Source organism: Mauremys reevesii, linkage group 1, assembly GCF_016161935.1.
Source record: "Mauremys reevesii isolate NIE-2019 linkage group 1, ASM1616193v1, whole genome shotgun sequence".
Lineage (NCBI taxonomy): Eukaryota > Metazoa > Chordata > Testudines > Geoemydidae > Mauremys > Mauremys reevesii.
In genome coordinates this window covers 281,088,104-281,106,570 of record NC_052623.1, presented here as the reverse complement: position 1 = coordinate 281,106,570, position 18,467 = coordinate 281,088,104, and the positions used below count along the sequence as shown (strand labels likewise).

The following is an 18,467-nucleotide window of genomic DNA, read 5'->3' as shown; positions in this document are numbered from 1 at the left end:
CCTTACTATATAGTAAATGCAGTGTACCAACACCATTTGAATGCCACACTATAAAGTGTGAGACAAGAGCCAGTCAAATATCAATATTTCCCATGCATCACAGTTAGAGAAATATCTGTGCTATATAATTTATTGATGATCCACAAGCTGTACAGAGGTATGACATCACCATAATCTCTGAGATACACTTCACCAGGTAGATAAGTGTGTTTTTTAATAAGACTCTTAGAAATATTTAATTGCAGCAGGTGAAAATCTATAAATAGAAAGTGGTCCAGCAAAGGTGAGAAGCAATGCCTACTGGGTGTAATGATGCTGACTACTCAAGTGGGCACATAATATCACTAGTGTGTTTTTTTTCAGGAAGGATAACACAATTCTCTCCCTTTTATATTAATAGCTAATTGTGAACATAAAAATAACTCAATTTAAGGTAATTTTTAGTATTTGTTTTATGCATTTTTTTCTTTTGGTGCCCAAATGTGTTTTGAGGGCTCTCAGAATTAAAGGGAAGACATAACCTTTCCTTGAAGAGTTTACAAATTCAATTAGACATGTGGGAACAAGGGGGAAACAAGAAAATAAAGGTGGTTTTACAAAAAAAATGGGACATCAATAAGATGACAGAAACAACAAGGAGTCCCTGTGTCACCTTAGAGACTAAGAAATTTATTTGGGCATAAGCTTTCATGGGCTAGAACCCACTTCATTAGATGCATAGAGTGAAAAATTCAGTAGGCAGGTATAAATAGACAGCACATGAATAGATGGGAGTTGCCTTATCAAGTGAGGGGTCAGTGCTAATGAGGCCAATTCAATCAGGGTGGATGTGGCCCATTCCCAACAGTTGACAAGAAGGTGTGAGTATCAACCAAGGGAAAATTACTTTTTGTAGTGACCCAGAACTGCAGAGCTGGAATTAATTTGCAAACTTGACACCATCAAATTAGGCCTGAATAAAGACTGCGAATAGCTGGATCACTACAAAAAGTAATTTTTCCTCAGTTGATACTCCTCATTGTTTTTGCTGATACAGACTAACACAGCTACCCCTCTGAAATAAGATTACAGAGTTATTCTCTGGGGATTAATGCACAGCATAATGTTTAACAAAAATGGTGGGTGAAATCCTGACCCTATTGATGTCAATGGGGCCAAGATTTTATCTAGTGATTTTTTTCTCTTTATTAAATGGATATCTTCATTGGTTTATTTATGTAGGCATCATGGCAGAAGTGTAATAAAGAAGTAGTAAGAAAGAACTTGAATGACAAGATGGAGGAGGTCTTGTAGAGCACTTCAGTAAGGCCCTGATCCAGCAAAGCACATAAGCACATGTTCTGTGAGGATATAAGCAGTCCCATAGATGATGGTGTGGACAAATGGAGCATAGATGGGGAAGTGGACAAATAGGGCATCATGACTGGCATTGTTAGCAAAGCAGAAGGGATGAAGAACAGCAGGTGGAGAAAGAGTTATGAAGGGCCTTGAAGCTGATGACAAGAAACTCAAACTTGATGTGGTGAAGAAGGGGGAGCCAGTCCAATTATTCAAAGAGGGGCAGTGACATGATCAGGCAAAGAATATGATCTCAGCAGCAGCATTTCCTAACTTACTGAATGGGAAGCAAAGTGGGCATTGCTGCTTGATTTCACAGTGTAAGTGTGAAGTATAGAAGATACAGCATTAATATGTCTCAAGTTTCTTTCTCTAAATTATAGCTCTAAAATATATCATATCCTCCTCCCATTTTCACCAACTGTCAATTCATTATTTACTTACATGGAGATCCTTTAAGTTCTTGAAATCCCCATCCTTTATTTCAGTAATTTTGTTGTTCTGTAAATCGAGCAGAGTTGTGTCTGGGGGAAGATCCCTTGGCACTTTATCCAGGCCTGTGGAGCGAGAAGAGGAGAAGCAATCAGCTCCAAAAGCATTAACCAGGTTTAAAGAAGGGCCAAGATTTTTCTTGGCAATATTTAATTTTTCAGTATACCAACCCTCTCTAGGATTCATTTTCATAGAAGGCTTTAAGTAGATTTTTTCCTAGAGTTTTTCTGTCCCCATCCAGTCAAAAGGGGCCATGCTTTTAATTCTGTCATGTAATGTCAAAATACATTTATTCGCATTTCCACTCCAACATTTTTAAAGAATTTTTCAAAGCTATAATTCTATAGAGTGTAAGGGACTCAAATTTCACAAACCCTTTCTAATCCAATGAATTGCCCTGGCTTTAGTAAATTGCTTGAAGAGTCAGGTTAGCTGGATCAGGCCTTAGATTTCTGTCTGTTATTTTCACTGTATACATGGCTTCTGTGAACAGAAACCATTCCTAACACTGAGATTATGCTAGATTTTTAGAGGTAAAACTATGCTTAATTACAGTTACTTCAACTGTAAATGAAATCTCCAATAAATGTTAAATGGGCCCAATCCTGCCCCCATTCAAGTAAAAGGCAAAAACTACCCTAGATTTTAATGGGTGAAAAAATAAGAACTTAATTTCAGAAGCTGCTAGTAGTTTGCATTTTCACCTCTATCACACCTATATGCAAACAAAATATCAAGGCTATTGAAGCTGAGAATGACTGAACAAATTTGCAGTAAAGTTGACAATATCTCCACTCCACCTTAACAAAACAAAACAAAAAAAGAATTTTTTCTTTAAATTGAAGCTACATCCAAGTTTTATGGAGAACAGATCTCTTGGATTCAGTATGTCAAAATGCCAGAATGCAGGAATGCCAAAAGAACATCAGACAATTTAAATTAAAGACTCTCTTTGGGACCATTTTCTGAATAGCTGATATGTAGCTCCGATGAAGTAATGGAAATAAAATTACTTAGTGTTAAATATTACAAGCTTTACCCAATTTTCCTTTTATACTATGACTTAGTCGGATGAAAACCTCACAACAGATATAAAAGTTACCTATTTTCTTTCCTAACTATTAAGTCTGGTTTTAACAAAATGCAAAATATTGTACAAGAGAGGGCAGAGATAATTTATAAATACTAATAATGTCTATGTATGCACAACTAACAAGTAGAACTGTGGACTTGTTTAGAACAAACATTCTATCAGTAATACTGTAAACTAATATAAAATATATGTGAAATCTCCTCAGAAAGGATTTGAACTTCTTAAATGGCTGTTTTTAGTTTGACCCAGTCCTGAATTGTCTCTGAAAGGTCACTCTGTTGGTATGTCTCCAATATGGTGATAAATTCTGGTTATGATGTTGTTTGCAAACTGATGAAGAACAATTTTTCATTTCATGTTTTTTCTTTTAACATTAAAAAAAATACTCTGCAACATTAAGCCCTGATCCTGTAAACACGTAAGCACACGCTTAAAGTTAGTCATTTGCATAAATGTTTGCAGGTTTGGAGCCTGTGTTTCTATTCTGAAATCCAGTTTCACGTGAAAAGTCTTGGGTTTTTTTATGTATGGAGGAATGCCTCTTTTGAGAGAGAGAGAGAGAGAGAGAGAGAGAGAGAGAGAGAGAGATTACTTTGATGTGGCAAACTATCAGAAGAGGCATTCCTTTGGTAATATATTTAATTGAGCTTTATAACAATCACTGTTATTTTAAAATGTTTCTGTTTGCTAACTGCATCCATTTTCAGAACTACCTGCCAAACTTTGGATAATGAGTGGCCATGCCTGAAACCAAGGAGAGAGAGATAATTTATGTAACCATTGTAGAGACTTTATTCCGATATAGGGTAAATCTACACTTGCGTTGATGTGTAGAGTACACACATTGCATGCCCAGCTAGCATGGGCATAAATAGAAGTATAGATGGTGGTGCAGGGCTTATGTGGGTAGAGTAGACTAGAGTGCCCTGCACACCTGAATCCTACAATATACAGCCTCACAGAATCGTAGCACTGGAAGGGACTTGCACTCATATCTAGACCAGCCCTGACGGGTTTGTCTAACCTGCTTTTAAAAATCTCCAGTGATGGAGATTCCTCAATTTCCCTGGGCAATTTATTGCAGTGCTTACCCACTCTGACAGTTACAAAGTTTTTCCTAATGTCCAACCTCAACCATCCTTGCTGTAATATAAGTACATTTCTTCTTTCTCAGAGGTTAAGGCAAATAATTTTTCTCCCTCCTTGTTGTAACAATCTTATGTACTTGAAAACTGTTATCATGTCCCCTCTCAGTCTTCTCTTCTCCAGACTAAACAAGCCCATTTTTTTCAATCTTCCTGGGCAGTCATTTCCCATTTTTTATATGTGCAACTGATTGTTTCTTCCTTAGTGGAGTACTTTGCATTTGTCCTATTGAATTTCATTCTGTTTTCTTCAGACCTTCTCTCCAGTTTGTCCAGATCATTTTGCATTTTGATCCTATACTCCAAAGCACTTGCAACCCCTCCAAGCTTGCTATCGACTGCAATCATTACAAGTGTACTCTCTATGCCATTCTCTAAATCATTGATGAAGATCGTGAATAGAACCAGAACAAGAACTGATCCCCGTGAGACCCCACTCAATATGCCCTTCCAGCTTGATTGTGAACCATTACAATTACAAATAACTACTTTCTGGGAACTAAGTATGCACCCACCTTATAGTAGCTCCATCTAGGTTGTATTTCCCTAGTTTGTTTATGAGAAGGTTATTAGAGTGACCAGACAGCAAGTAGGAAAAATAGGGATGGGGGTGGGGGGTAATAGGAGCCTATATAAGAAAAAGACCCAAAAATTGGGACTGTCCCTATAAAAACGGGACATCTGGTCACCCTAGAAGGTTATGCAAGACAGTATCAGAAGCCTTATTAAAGTCAAGATATACCATATCTACAGCTTCCCACTATCCACAAGGCTTGTTTCCCTGTCAAAAAAAAAAAGCTTTTAGGTTGGTTTGACACATTTTGTTCTTGACAAATCCATGCTGACTGTTACTTATCACTTATTATATTTTAGATATTCACAAATTGATGCTTAATTATTTGCTCTATTATCCTTGTGAGTACTGAAGTTAAGCTAACTGGTCTGTAATTCCCTGGATTGTCCTGATTTCCATTTTTTATTGACGGGAACTATATTTGACCTTTTCTAGTCCTCTGAAATCTCTCCCATCTTTCATGACTTTTTCAAAGATAATCACTAATGGCTCAGTTATCTCCTCAGTCAGCTCGTTAAGTATACTAGGATGTATTTCATTAGGCCCTGGTGACTTGAAGACATCTAACTTGTCTAAGTCATTTTTTTACTTTTCTTCCCCAATTTTAACTTCTGATCCTACCTCATTTTCACTGCATTCACTATGTTAGACATCCAATCATTACTAACCCATTTGGTGAAAACCAAAACAAAAAAGTCATTTAACACTTCTGTCTTTTCCAATTGCGTAATGGGCCTACCCTGTCCTTGGTCTTCCTCTTGCTTCTAATGTATATGTAGAATGTGTTCTTGTTACCCTTTATGTCTCTAGCTAGTTTAATCTCGTTTTGTGCCTTGGCCTTTCTAATTTTGTCCCTACATACTTGAGTTCTTTGTTTATAGACATCCTTTGTAATTTGACCTCGTTTCCACTTTTTGTAGGACTCTTTCTTGAGTTTCAGATAATTGAAGATCTCATGTGTTCTATGTTCCTCTTTTAACTCTTGAATTAAGGCTGTGAAGAATTTCCACATCAGCACTGGTGTGGGTTTGATGTATTCACAAATCTCAGTCCCAATGTGCATGGAACATGAGCTACGGATATTCATATAAAGTGGCCACCATTGTAAAGACAATAGTTACCACAAATGGTGGTATCTGAGATAGCACAGTTATTTCATTCAACTTAAAACAACAAGTTTTCCCTATTCTTAGCCTAGGAAAATAAACTGTGGTTATGCCATTCTTATGTAATTGTGGATAAATATGCACTGTTAATGGTGACCATCGTAGCCAACAAGAAGTGGGAATCCCTGATCCTGTGGATGTTCCAGTTAAAGGTGCCTTTTTGTCTAACTTTTACTCCTTAACAAACATACAGGATAGGCGTGTTTCACTTTCAGCCCCTATGAACCAAAATGTCACTTACTTTCACAAATCCAGCATGCCCCAGATCATGGAGGGGGGTCACATAGCTGTATATCATCCTTGTACTACCATGAATGTTCCACACAGGACTAATTACAAACTTTAGCCAAGATTTTCAGAAATAGATGCCTGAAGTTGGGCTCTCAAACCCATATTTAGGGACATGAGTGGCCTGATTCTCAAAACTGTTGAGCACCTAGCAAGTCCCACTAACCTCCATGGCAGTTATTGGGTGCTCAACAACTTTGGAAATCAGGCTAGTTATTTAGGTGTCTAAATATGGATTTAGGGGCCTAATTTTGGGCACCTATTTTTGTTAAGCCTTGGCTTCTTTTAAGCATACTATTTATAAAGATCCTGCGTTATATATCAAGACATTGTTTGATCATTGCCAACCAGAAACATAAAACATCCGATCCAAAGGTTTCAGATCTGGGCTTTTTAACTTTAGGCCCTTAAATCCACATGAAAGTTGCCTAATATTAGGCAACCAAGTTTAAATATTTTGGCTCTGAAATTTATCAAAACTAAGCATAATATACATTTAATCAATGGATTTTTAATTACATTAACATCCAAAAGCTTTTGTACAACAGATCCATCCTGCTTGAGATGAGTTATGAGTGCTATGTCCTGAGAACCAGATGACTGGCTGTGATGGGTGTAACTGGCCCTTTGAGGGCCCCTACCACACAACTACTCCAGGAAAAGAGCAGTGAAGCTGGGTCCTCCAGGCTTGCCTAGAGAGACTGCATAGAAGCAGCCAATCATAGCCCAGTAGACTCAGATAAAAGGAGCTGTAGGGGCTGTGCATATCAGGCCCTAGCTGGGAGCAGAGAGTTGAGGAAGGGGGCTGATTTACTGGCCCTGGGAATGAGAGAACCTAAGATCTGTAACCTTAAATTAGTGGGTGAATGGGATGGGGCTATGTGGGAAATGGCCCAGGGAATAGCAGCAGTGAACTGGAGGCAGTGGTACGAGGCTGCTGTATATAGGATCCGTGGGTTTGGACTTGGAGTAGTGGATGAGTCTGGGTTCCCCCACTGGAAGTAGAGAAGTAGCCTAAGTGGCTCCTTTAGAAGTATGATCAGAGAGCTGGATTTAAAGGCACCGAGGAGGGGTTGAAGAGAGAAAGCACCTTCAGGAAGGAAGGGCTGAGTCTAACTTGAGCTAGGATAAGAAAGACTTTTGTTTTGGACTTCAGAAGCCTGCAAGGGGTTCATCGATTTGACTGTGTGATGTAGCCGGAGGGCCGAGCCACTGAAGATGTGCCTAGCAAGGTCAGCAACCTACAGAGGATGCCAGCAGCAAGTGAAAAAAGATTGCGGCATCACATCCCAGCAACAAGAGGCACTGAGGAGTTGAGCACTCCCTGTCACACTGGCAAGAATCAAATTGGCATCATATACTCTTCCATCTGTGTTCAGGGCATGGAACTGCCCAATACAGCATTAGCTTCTCCACATTTTGCTGCTAAAAACATTACCCCTAATATAGAGCTCGATCCCACTCCCATTAAAGTCAATGGCAAAACTCCTATGGATTTCATGGGTGCAGGATGAGGGCCTCAGTGCATTAATCATGTTACTTGGTTCAGATACAAATTTGCCTTCAGACAGAGGCATGGTAGTGACAACTCTGATGACTATGAATATGTGCTAAAATAGCTCTTTTCAGTTGAAACAATTTTGTCATAAGAGGGGTTTACTGTAAAACAAAGCTTATCAGGTTTTTACACAAATATGAAAATGGTTAAATCGTTTGTGTTCCTAGTAATATCGGTACATTTATAGTTGCCAATAAAGGACTTCTATATATTTTTAAATAAAATTGTATGTGTGATTTAAGCAGTTAAGGTAGGAAGGTATGGCACACTAGAAACCATACAATTGTAATATTATCCAGTGCCAGGGAACATGCTCAGTAGGTATGCTTGTATTACCACTGAAGGGGTTACTTGCTAGAGACTAGACCTCCGGGTGTATTTTCAGACTGAATACTTCAAGTTTCAAATATCAGTGATCTACATCTTCATGCTTCATGTATGAATGAGAAATGGGAAATCTTTTTGGATTAATTAAAATTAATCATAAGTGACACGTGTGATGCAAACCTTGGTACAATCATCAAACATCTGTTTGTAATTTTGGCACTAGCAATATAAAAATGAATTTGTAAATGTTTCCTATGCTTTTCTTTTAAACAGAGAAATTTACAGTAACATCAAAAGTCTGTTTCATATATATTATGGCATGTGGGAGATAACTCAGTGGTTTGAGCATTGGCTTGTTAAACCCAGCGTTGCAAGTTCAGTCCTTGAGGGGGCCACTTAGGGATCTGGGCAAAAACCAGTACTTGGTCCTACTGGCAGAGGTCTGGACTCAGTCTTTTCCAGTTCTATGAGATAGGTATATCTCCATATATTATTGTCCTGGCATCATCAGGAATTAAAGATTGTCATGTGATGAAATCTTCAAGAATACATCCAACCAAAATTGGCAACCCTAAGCAGTAAAAATCATAAAGTTCTATTACAGCTGTAACTGAGCAATATGGTACATGATGTTTTATATTATATATATGCACTATAGCAAACAGAGATGAGCCTGAACCAAATCCCTGAATAAACTCTCTACCACAAACTCTAGCACAGGCCAAAATCCAAATACAGAGATGAATGTTGTGGCTCAGGTGTCAGTGTCACAATACTGTCACAACAGTCATCATTTAAGGCTCTTTTAAAATGTTGCTCTAGATTGTAGACAGCTGAGGTATTTGGGCTGAGCCACTTGTGATTCCCAGCTGTGGTCATCAGAGGCTGCTCTCCTGATTGAGTAGGTCTCTGCAGCAGCTGCTTGTATTTCCTGTGCAGGCATCTCTGTGCTTTGAGAATATGCAGAGCCAGGAAGTGCCCTGGCAATAACAGGGAGAGAATATGGAAGACTGCACCACTGAGTTAACCAGCACCTCCCGTCCCCTTAATGATGCAGTAAGTGGAGTCTGGAGGACCTGAGAGTTTGAGATGGGGAATGGAGCAAGGAGAAGGGGAATGGAATGCCTAACTTGGGGAAAATAGTTGGGGATTGCTTTTTTGGGAGTGGAAGTCTGCTTCATGATTTTTGAATTCTCAGACTATGCATTTCAAAGTGTACTGAAAATATGTTCTATCCTGTATGGCAATAATTTATTAATTGCTTCCTGTGATACATGAAATAAGAAATTATTGCATCCAATGAAGTGGGTATTCACCCACGAAAGCTCATGCTCCAATACATCTGTTAGTCTATAAGGTGCCACAGGACTCTTTGCTGCTTTTACAGATCCTGACTAACACGGCTACCCCTCTGATACATGAAATAAGAAATTATTCTGAGGAATATCCAAAATTCCCTTCCCATACTTTTCCTCTGTAAAAATGTCACTTTCTGCTACTAAGTCACTTGTGCTACTGGGTAACATCTGCAGAGGTACTGAAGTGACTTCAGAGTCTAATTGTGTGGGTTTTTTTATTTTATTTTAAAGATTATCCATTGGCTTTGTCTTGTTTTACATGCAAAAAGCTGAAGTGCCCTTGAGAATATTAGAGTGTTACCAGCAACTTCTTTGTAAAGGTGACCTGCAAACCTTTTTCAAGTGTGTTCATTTTTCAGCTTGTGAGACTTTTGGTCCATGAAGATCCACTTTGGCTTTATTTTTGCCCAAACCATTGTTTTCTGATTTGTTTTTTAAAATAAGAATAGAGGCTCTGAGCCTCCCCATGGAAAAATGTTTGCAACAGACTAAATGCCACCTTCTGCTAAAGCAGCTGTAAATAACATTCTCTTCTTTTTTGTCATACTGCATTTACTTATACATTGCTACTTCCCAACACAGAGAATGACAAAGGTGAAACTGCACGTGCCACAGTCAAATATAAAGTTCTCAGATACTGCAGTGATAAAAATTGATACAGGTGCTTGCGCAGGCTGTGAATGAAGGGGTCTCTCTTGAGTGCTCTTTCCCACCTTCATGCACCTGTATGAAGCGACCTTTTTCTCTGATAGTTAACTAACCAACATGGTATGCATTTCAGAATGTATATTTAATTGTAATTACGGTAGTCACACTTCCACTATTGCCAGCTGCAGTATTCAAAAGACATGAGATTTGCTTAAAATTAAAAATCATAAGACTGCCAGAAAAAAAGTTTGAGGTATTTTTCTTGTCTTTTGATCCTGTAGGGTCTCAGTTGGGTCACGTTTTTCAAGTTTTCTCCAGAGCCAAGATAGCTAGAAATTTACTTTACATGAGAATCTTAGATTTCATTAAATCATGTGTTTCCAGGAGCTGGGGCTTTAAGTGAAAAGTTGAATATCATAAGACTCATGTTAAATGTGCAAAAGCTGATGATACTTAAATAATAGGATATTTCCATTAATTTTTTTATCTCATAAAACTGGAAGGGACCTTGCAAGGTCATCAAGTCTAGCTCCCTACTTTCACTAGCAGGACCAAGTACTAATTTTTGCCCGAGATCCCTCAGTGGTCCTCTCAAGGATTGAACTCACAACCCTGAGTTTAACCAGCCAAATGTTCAAACCACTGAGCTATGACTCCTCCTTTTGTTGTAGTTGGTGGTAGCTAGAGATCTAAATTATCCACACAGGAAAAGATATCCCAGGATTCCTGTAACTAAGTAGGACTGTGCATTTTGAGTTTGACAACTGTTTATACAGTTTATATCATTTCTGAGAATATTCATTTGTCAAAGGTAAAAATACCCTTCTCACAAGTATTTACATTAGTGAAGCATGAGCACTCCAGTGTTTGGGATGTGAGCACTGCCAAACTGAAATTAAAATTTGAATGAATAGCTGGGACAATATTTCCCAATATTTTCTTAGCTCTTGTTTTAAGCATCTGGAAACAGATTACTGTAAACTGTTTTGCAACTTTTACTACAGGCTCTGCCAGAGTCGTCATCATTATTTTGGGGCAGGCATGAATAAACTTTTTAAGTTCTTCTCTGCTTTCTATCAAACTGACTTTTGTCCGCTATGATCATGCTCCTCTGCACAGGACCAGTTTTATGACTGGGTGGGGGAGTATTGTGGCATGTCATTGGTAAGGTTTTTAGGGGCTCCCAAACTTAACTTGGCCATTGTTCATAAAATGGGAAGGATCCCTGGGGTATCACCAGCCCATTCTAATCCAAGGAAAATGGAAGCAAACTGCTGTGCTGGAATATTGGCATATTTACCAACACTTTCCTAAATATCAAAAGACAGTTTTCCAAATAAAGTGGGGGTGTAAGTGGCCACTAAGAGCCTCCCATTTTCTGCTGGAGGGTTTTGTGCATGTTGTTAGGCTTATTTTTTTAAGCTATTTAATGATAGATCTCCAGATTAGCTGTTGTTGTTTTTCTCTGATATATTATATATATCAGAGAAAATGTTCAAAATAGCCATTGATGGGTCATTTCCCCAAGATGTGGTGTTCTTTGCTGCTGGAGGATCATCCTTACATTGGTATGATCCTCTTGGGACTCTGTAGCTACAGGGGTTCTGGGAAATGTAACTCAGTAACCAGAAAGTTGTTTCTTGGTTATTCCTGTTTTCCATTTCCTTATCCCCTCTCCCTTCTTATCTCTGTCCTGTTTTGTACATCTCCAGACCATTCATTCTTTCTTTTTCTTTCTTTCTTTCTTTCTGTTGGGTTTCTTGTTTTATTCTCCTTTCTCTCATCATCTTCCTTTGAAAAGCAGCATCTCCTCTCCTTTCCTAGTCATACCATTTTATATTACCCACCCCTTTCTCTCTCTTATGTGCTGTGATCAGTTTCTCTTTGCTGCCTTTGTCCCTTTTGCTGGCAACATTCTCATCTTTCTTTCTTTTATTGTCCCTCTGTGGCGCTACATCTTATCACTTTACACACATTAACTGATTATGAATAATCATCACAAAACCCCTAGGAGATAGATGAGTAGATCTGATTATCCCTATTTTAGGGTGGGGGGGAACTAAGGCAGAAAAAGCTAAATGACTTGACTAAGCTAATAAAGTTGGCATCACAGCTAACAAAGCTCAGTCCTCTGCTTAGTCCACTAACATGCTGCCTGGCATGCCCCTCCTTTTAGCTAGAGCTAATCCTCAAAGGACCTAGTTTATCTACAGGCAGCTGGGAGGAACTTGATGTGGCACAAATCCATGTAACACTCCTCCATGGCACTTCTGTGAACTCTCCGGAAGTTGTTCCAGAAATTGAGGGACTGCAAGTCATTAATTTCCAAGGCCTTAAAGTTCAGTCCTAGAATAGTGGGGACCATGAATAAAATTTAACTCTTAGGAAAAAAATACTTTGCTAAGATTTCTGCCCCCGTGTTTAACGTCTATATTCTCGGCTATCATTACAATGACAACAGTCAAGCACATTTAATGTGAAAAGTGAGGTTATTCTTGACTCCCACAACTCAGGGAGTTGCAAAAGTTGGCTCTCGGATTGGCTGGTGGTAAGTGCTATAATACACATCGGCTCCAGGGTTTTTGCCGCCCCAAGCAGCAAAAAAAAAAAAAAAAAGCCACGATCCCGATCAGCTCTACTGCCACTGCTTCAGAATTCGGCGGCTGGTCCTTCGCTCCAAGAGGGAGTGAGGGACCTGCTGTCGAATTGCTGCCGGAGAGCTGGACATGCCGCCCCTCTTCGTTTGCTGCCCCAAGCACCTGCTTGCGGGGCTGGTGCCTGGAGCTGGCCCTGATACACACACATTTAGAGATTATATGGAAGCAGCCAGTAGCTATTTAGCATGTAAATGCCAATGATTCTCTTTCTGTTAAGAGCTTTCAGTTTTCACACTCCATGTCTTTTGGTAAATTTCCCATTTTACTTATAGGCCATGGGGCTCTGCTTCTTATTGGAATGAAACTGACAGCATCCACTCATTAGAGTTCATTAGCAAAATCAAAGCAACCCAAACTGATCCAATCTAACAGTAAACAGTCAGCTACACAGTTTTCTCCCAGGTGCCTTCTCCATTCAATGCGTGCATGTAGGATTCTGCCTCAGGCTCTACAAGACTCAGGGTTGGGTCTCTATGATATAGTCTCCATGATTTGTCTTGAAATGAGACGATTTCCTTGTATTCTGGATTCTGTGTTTTAATTTCTCTCCTCTCTGTCTATCCAATCAAGGCAGAACAACTCCATCTAATCTGGTCTCATGTTCTGTTGCATACAGTGCACTGAATGGACAAAACTTTAAATATGATGCAATTGGAGAGAGCTGCGATTTTGTCCTTTCTTAACACTGTTTGCAAGGCCAAGCTCATCAAGCACAGAAAATGCTAAATTAAAAAAAAATGGAGTGTACAGTAAAGTATTTATTGGTAAAACTGCCTAATCAGACATTGTACTATTGGAGAACTTTGTTACAGAAAAAGGCAAAACCAGATGTAATGAAACACAGACAGCTTTTCTCTACTACCTGCTTACCCTCTTTTGAGCCACTTCCCTGTGAACACTTGGTGGGCATGAGCATATCGGATCTCTGAATAAAGTAACTGACATATAGAGCAACAGTGGGTCTAGAGAACTTTATTGCAGCCCAACCCACTTCTGACAACAAACATTACTACCTGACCCCAAGAGGGGGGACGGAAGCCTGAGCCTGCTCAAGCCTGGTCACCCCAGGTGCGGGGACCCACAGCCAAAACTTGAGCCCCACCACCCTGGGGGTGGGGTGGTGGGGTTAAAACCAAAGCCCAAGGGCTTCAGACCCAGGCAGGAGGCCTGTAATCTGAGCCCCGCTGCCAGCTCAAGCTTTGGCTTCAGACCCAGGCAGTGCAGCTTGGACTTCAGTCCCAGATCCCAGCAAGTGTAACACCAGCTCTGGTGGCCTCATTAAAATGGAGTTGCAAACCACTTTGGGGTTCTGACCCACAGTTTGAGAATCCCTAGTCTAGAGTAGTCTTTTCCTGGTTCTGCTGCTGCAGGCGCCCCGAAGATCTTTTCTGGGAAACACCTAAATGGATACAGTGAGCCAATAAACTGTCATCAAAATATCTGGCTTGGAACATCTTTGTTCAATCAGCTTTTGAAGATACTGTGAGTGGGGAGTTTCCCTTCAAAGCAGTACTTATCTGGTGCTCAACCTTACGCAGTTTAAGTACCTTGCTGACCTAGGATCTGTGTGAGTACCCAGTACTCCCTAAAGACTTCATCTGGCATCATTGAAATCAATGAGTGTTTTCTCATTGACTTCAGTGGGTCCAGAATAAGACTCTAAACTTTAAAAATCCCATCCTGGCTTGCATTGGGTTCAGTGTAAAAACTGAGATGGATACGCTGAATGTAGCTTCTCTTTGACTATTTCAAAGTATTGGTTTGGAGTCTTTGGAGGCCATTACGCAGTACAGTCTAGACACAGATATGCTTCATGTTGAGTACATATAGTTTATAAATGGTTAATAAATGATTACTAGATGCAGTAAGATATTACACACATGAGCAGTGTGCATTATAGCTGGTTATGAGACTATTAGTAGAGTATTTTATTGATGGCTAAATCATGGCTATAAGAAACTTGTCCTGTTGGATTCTATAACAATTGATTAACCTTTCATTAAAATATCTATTAAACATTTCTTAAACTGATATACATTTTTATAAACATATCCTTAATATAGCATGATCCAGAAAACTGCCAGCTAAATTTGGAAAAGTCAAATCCTGACTTCCATTGAAGTCAATGGGATTTTTTGTCATTGACTTCAATAGAGTGGGGATTTCACTCTTTTTCACTCATTGAACTTTTTTCAAATATGCTTTTCCAACTTGAAACAGAAAACTCAGGAATCACATATATGACACAGGAAATGCAAATAAATGGCAAATCTCATTTCTGAACAGGAAAATTAACACAAAATTAGCTCTTAAAGAGAGTAATTCTCAAGCAGAAGCTTATCAACAGGATAATCGGAACATTAGCAAATCAAGTATGTCTGCTATACGAGACCTACTTTGTAACTACATTGACATTGCTGATAATAATGTTTACTGCAATGTGGACGTAATTTACTTTTGCCCAACACTAGCAATTTTTCCTGACAACTTTCAAGGAAGTTTTAGAATTTCATGGATTCTAGACTTCAGAAACTTTTTAGAATGTTCGGAGTTCTGTGTTCTGTTTATTCAAAACCAAGACATGCATAAAAACTGTTAGATCATAGAGATCTACAATAGGTTTCACCACAAATAATATAATCCATGGTATATTTACTGCAAGATACGTGCTGATCAGCTGGTGGTGCCACAGTCATGCTGTACAAATATGAAATGATCACATTTTCCAGTGAATTCTCATCATCCACTGAATCTCTCTGCAATTGTTCAACAGATCTCTGCAAGACCATATTCATAGATCCATAGAGTTTAAAGTTGCGGGTGGAGAGGAAGGAAATTGGACCATTAGCTCATCTAGTCTGAACTCCAATATGTTACAGGCCATTAAAATTCATCCATTTATCCCTGTATTGAGCCCCAATAACTTTTGTTTGACAAAAACATATCTTCCAAAAGGGTATCTAGTCTTGATAGGAAGACCTCAGGAGATGATGAATCCACCACTACCATTCGTGGTCTGTTCCAAAGACCTATTTAGATAGCAATTAAATCACTACTTGGGAGTGCTGCCAAATCTCATGATCTTATTGTGAGTCTCTCCATATTTGTTATTTTTCTTAAAACCCTGGCTTCTGGAATCAAGGGATTGCATGAGAATTTCAGCTTTTATTTTAAAGTACGAGTAAGTTTCTAGCTCTTATTGTTGCCAGAAGAAATCTTGAAAACAGGAAAGAAGCATATCCTAAAGATTCAAAAGCTAGAAGACAAATAAAATGGCTATAATTTTTTTTTAAATCTCATTATCTGAATATGTATGCATATACGTTTTGTGTGCATGCCATTTAAAAGCCCAGTGAAAAATTCAGGTTATGTATTTGTCTTGAAATAGTCTTTTACTGAAATGAAGGTCAAAATTCAAGCACAGAGGTAGAGATTTTCAATCTAAATATACATGGCAGAAAATGACCCTATTTATTTTCTCCTAAACTAGTCAAACTAAATCTGGACTTTGAAAACAACTTTTTCAAGTTAGAAATATTCTGTAAATGTGGCAGTTGTTTGATTTGAGGCACCTAAAGACTATTTGAATATTTCTCCCATTACAGCAGATTCCGGCTCAACACCAAGGAAGGTGATATCATTCCTCATGACAGATTTTATAGTGAAAACAGAAGTCTGAATCAAGATCCATGCCAATGCAGCTGGAAGCCTTTGTAGCAGAGTAAATATTCCCACATTGAGCCATGAGTATAGAATGGACTGTTAGGTGTTGCTGAAAGACTTGAAACAAGCAGACAAATTAATTTGTGTCAGGGCTCCATGGTACAGAATTGAAGGTCAAATAGTTAATATATTTCTATGAGAGAAACTGTATCAAGTTTTTGTTTTTTTTTAAATACAACACTAATTATACTTCTGTGAGCTTTTCATCCAGTGATCTTAGAGAGTCTTTGACACACTGAGGAATTAAGCCTTACAACACACACCTTTTTGAGGCAGGTATTATCTCCACTTTACAAATGGAGAAACTGAGGCCCAGGAAGGTTAAGTGATGCACACAAGGAAACACTACAATCTGAGCTGGAAGTAGATCCCAGATCTGATTTGCAGGCTTTCCTGTGTTTTAACCACTGACTATGCATTCATTCCTTGTACATCATCTTCATTTCAGGGCTAGATTTTCTCCATTGGTGTGCCTGAGAGAGGGCTCAAGGAGCAACTTTGTGCCCTGTGCGGCAGCTGGGAACAAGTGCATTTTCTGTACTTCTCAGGATGCAAGAACTGCTCCATTCATGTATCACCTGGGCACAAGACATGGGCAGAGATGATGCAGGCCCATGGCCCTGTCCCCCTATGAAAGGGCTAGTGGACCATACTGTACCTGCTGAGAGGGCAATATAAGCATGTGCACCACCTTGCCTACTAGAGAGCCCTAGGAGGAACTCCTCTTGCAGCAGCTTCTGGGGAGTGAGACTCTAAATGGCCCCCTGGCCAGATCTTGTATTAGTCAGTGGCCAGATGGAGAAAGGGATAGATGAAGGCATGTCTTCCCTATATCTATATACACGTATACATACACGCACACTAATACCTACAGAGCAGGCTGTGGTCAAGAGCAGGCCCTGTTGTAATCCTCTCTCGCTGATTAAATGCTAATTGTGAAGGTGACTCTATTCTCTGGGGAAAGGTTGACTAGGTTTTATAGAATGCAACACATTGCGACAAAGATGATTATAACATGCAACACTGTGGTTGCTTTTTGACAAGAGAAGGCAGGTTCTGGAGCGTATAGAGCCTATATAATGAGATACCAAAATGGTCTTGTCTGCTCAAAGCCCTGGGGCATGTTGCATTTGGGTAATTGTTAATTGGGCCACACTCTTGATGTGCCATTTGTCACAAATGGATGTGCATTTCTCATCTCCATTTTTGAGTTTGGAAAGTTAGCTACTTCCTTACAGTTTACAGTTCATCTTTTGGCTCCGAGGCAGAACAAATCAATTCCTGGGGATCGATTTAGGAGGGCGTGAACGGGTCTCTTTTTTTTTTTTTTAAATACAACAATACAGCTGACATGACTGTTATTGGAACACCATGCCTGTTTTTGTTGTATTTATTTATTTAATTTGGATGTTTTTGTTTTAAATGTGCCCAGCTGTAGACACAAAGTGTACTGGGAAAAAGGACAGAGTTGGTCTCTGGATGCCATATGGTATAAATCAAGCTCAGATAGCTCCCTTATAAATGCTCCTTAGGTGTAAAACAATATTCTAATCCAGATGGTGGGATTGTTTAACCCCTGTTGTGGCAGAGGTTTGCAAGTTGTAAGGCTTGTCCCAGCAGGTGCAGATTCATTCTCTGGCAGGAGCATTTACTTTGCTAATCCTCAGAAGTTCTGTCAGTGAGGAGGGAGGGGGAAGAGTTAAATTCTGTCCAAGGTTCCACAGGAGCCTTCCAATGGAGGCTGTCCAGCAAATCAGTTCATCCCCAAGCACCTACTGCTGCTCTCCCCACAGCAAACTTTAGATCTCCTGGTGGAGCAAGGATTGTGAATGCTTTGTCCCTCTGTGACTCCCATACTGGGCAGACGTTCCTCAGCAGGGCTGCTTGTGCACTGGTCTGCACCAGCTCTGGATGAATCAAGTCTGGAGCTCTCTAATGGCTCTCCTTTCATGACAAATATTTAGTTGTATATGTGAACCAGACATTCTCTTTCCCTGTGGGCAAGGGTGGAACTGGTTAATTCTTAATATATTCTTCCAAAGATCCTATTACTGTTTGTGGCCATTCTATATAAACTCCCTTTGGAGAAAATGATTAAAT

General features: G+C 39.4%; 1 protein-coding gene across 1 annotated transcript in view; it reads right to left on the bottom strand.

The window, feature by feature from the left end:
• The window catches only part of DCN (decorin), a 44,478-nt gene that overhangs the window by 19,356 nt on the left and 6,655 nt on the right, over nucleotides 1-18,467 (bottom strand). The window contains exon 3 of the mRNA XM_039508327.1: nucleotides 1,783-1,895. Coding sequence (XP_039364261.1) covers nucleotides 1,783-1,895 — 113 coding nt within the window. The remainder of the gene's footprint in view (nucleotides 1-1,782; nucleotides 1,896-18,467) is intronic.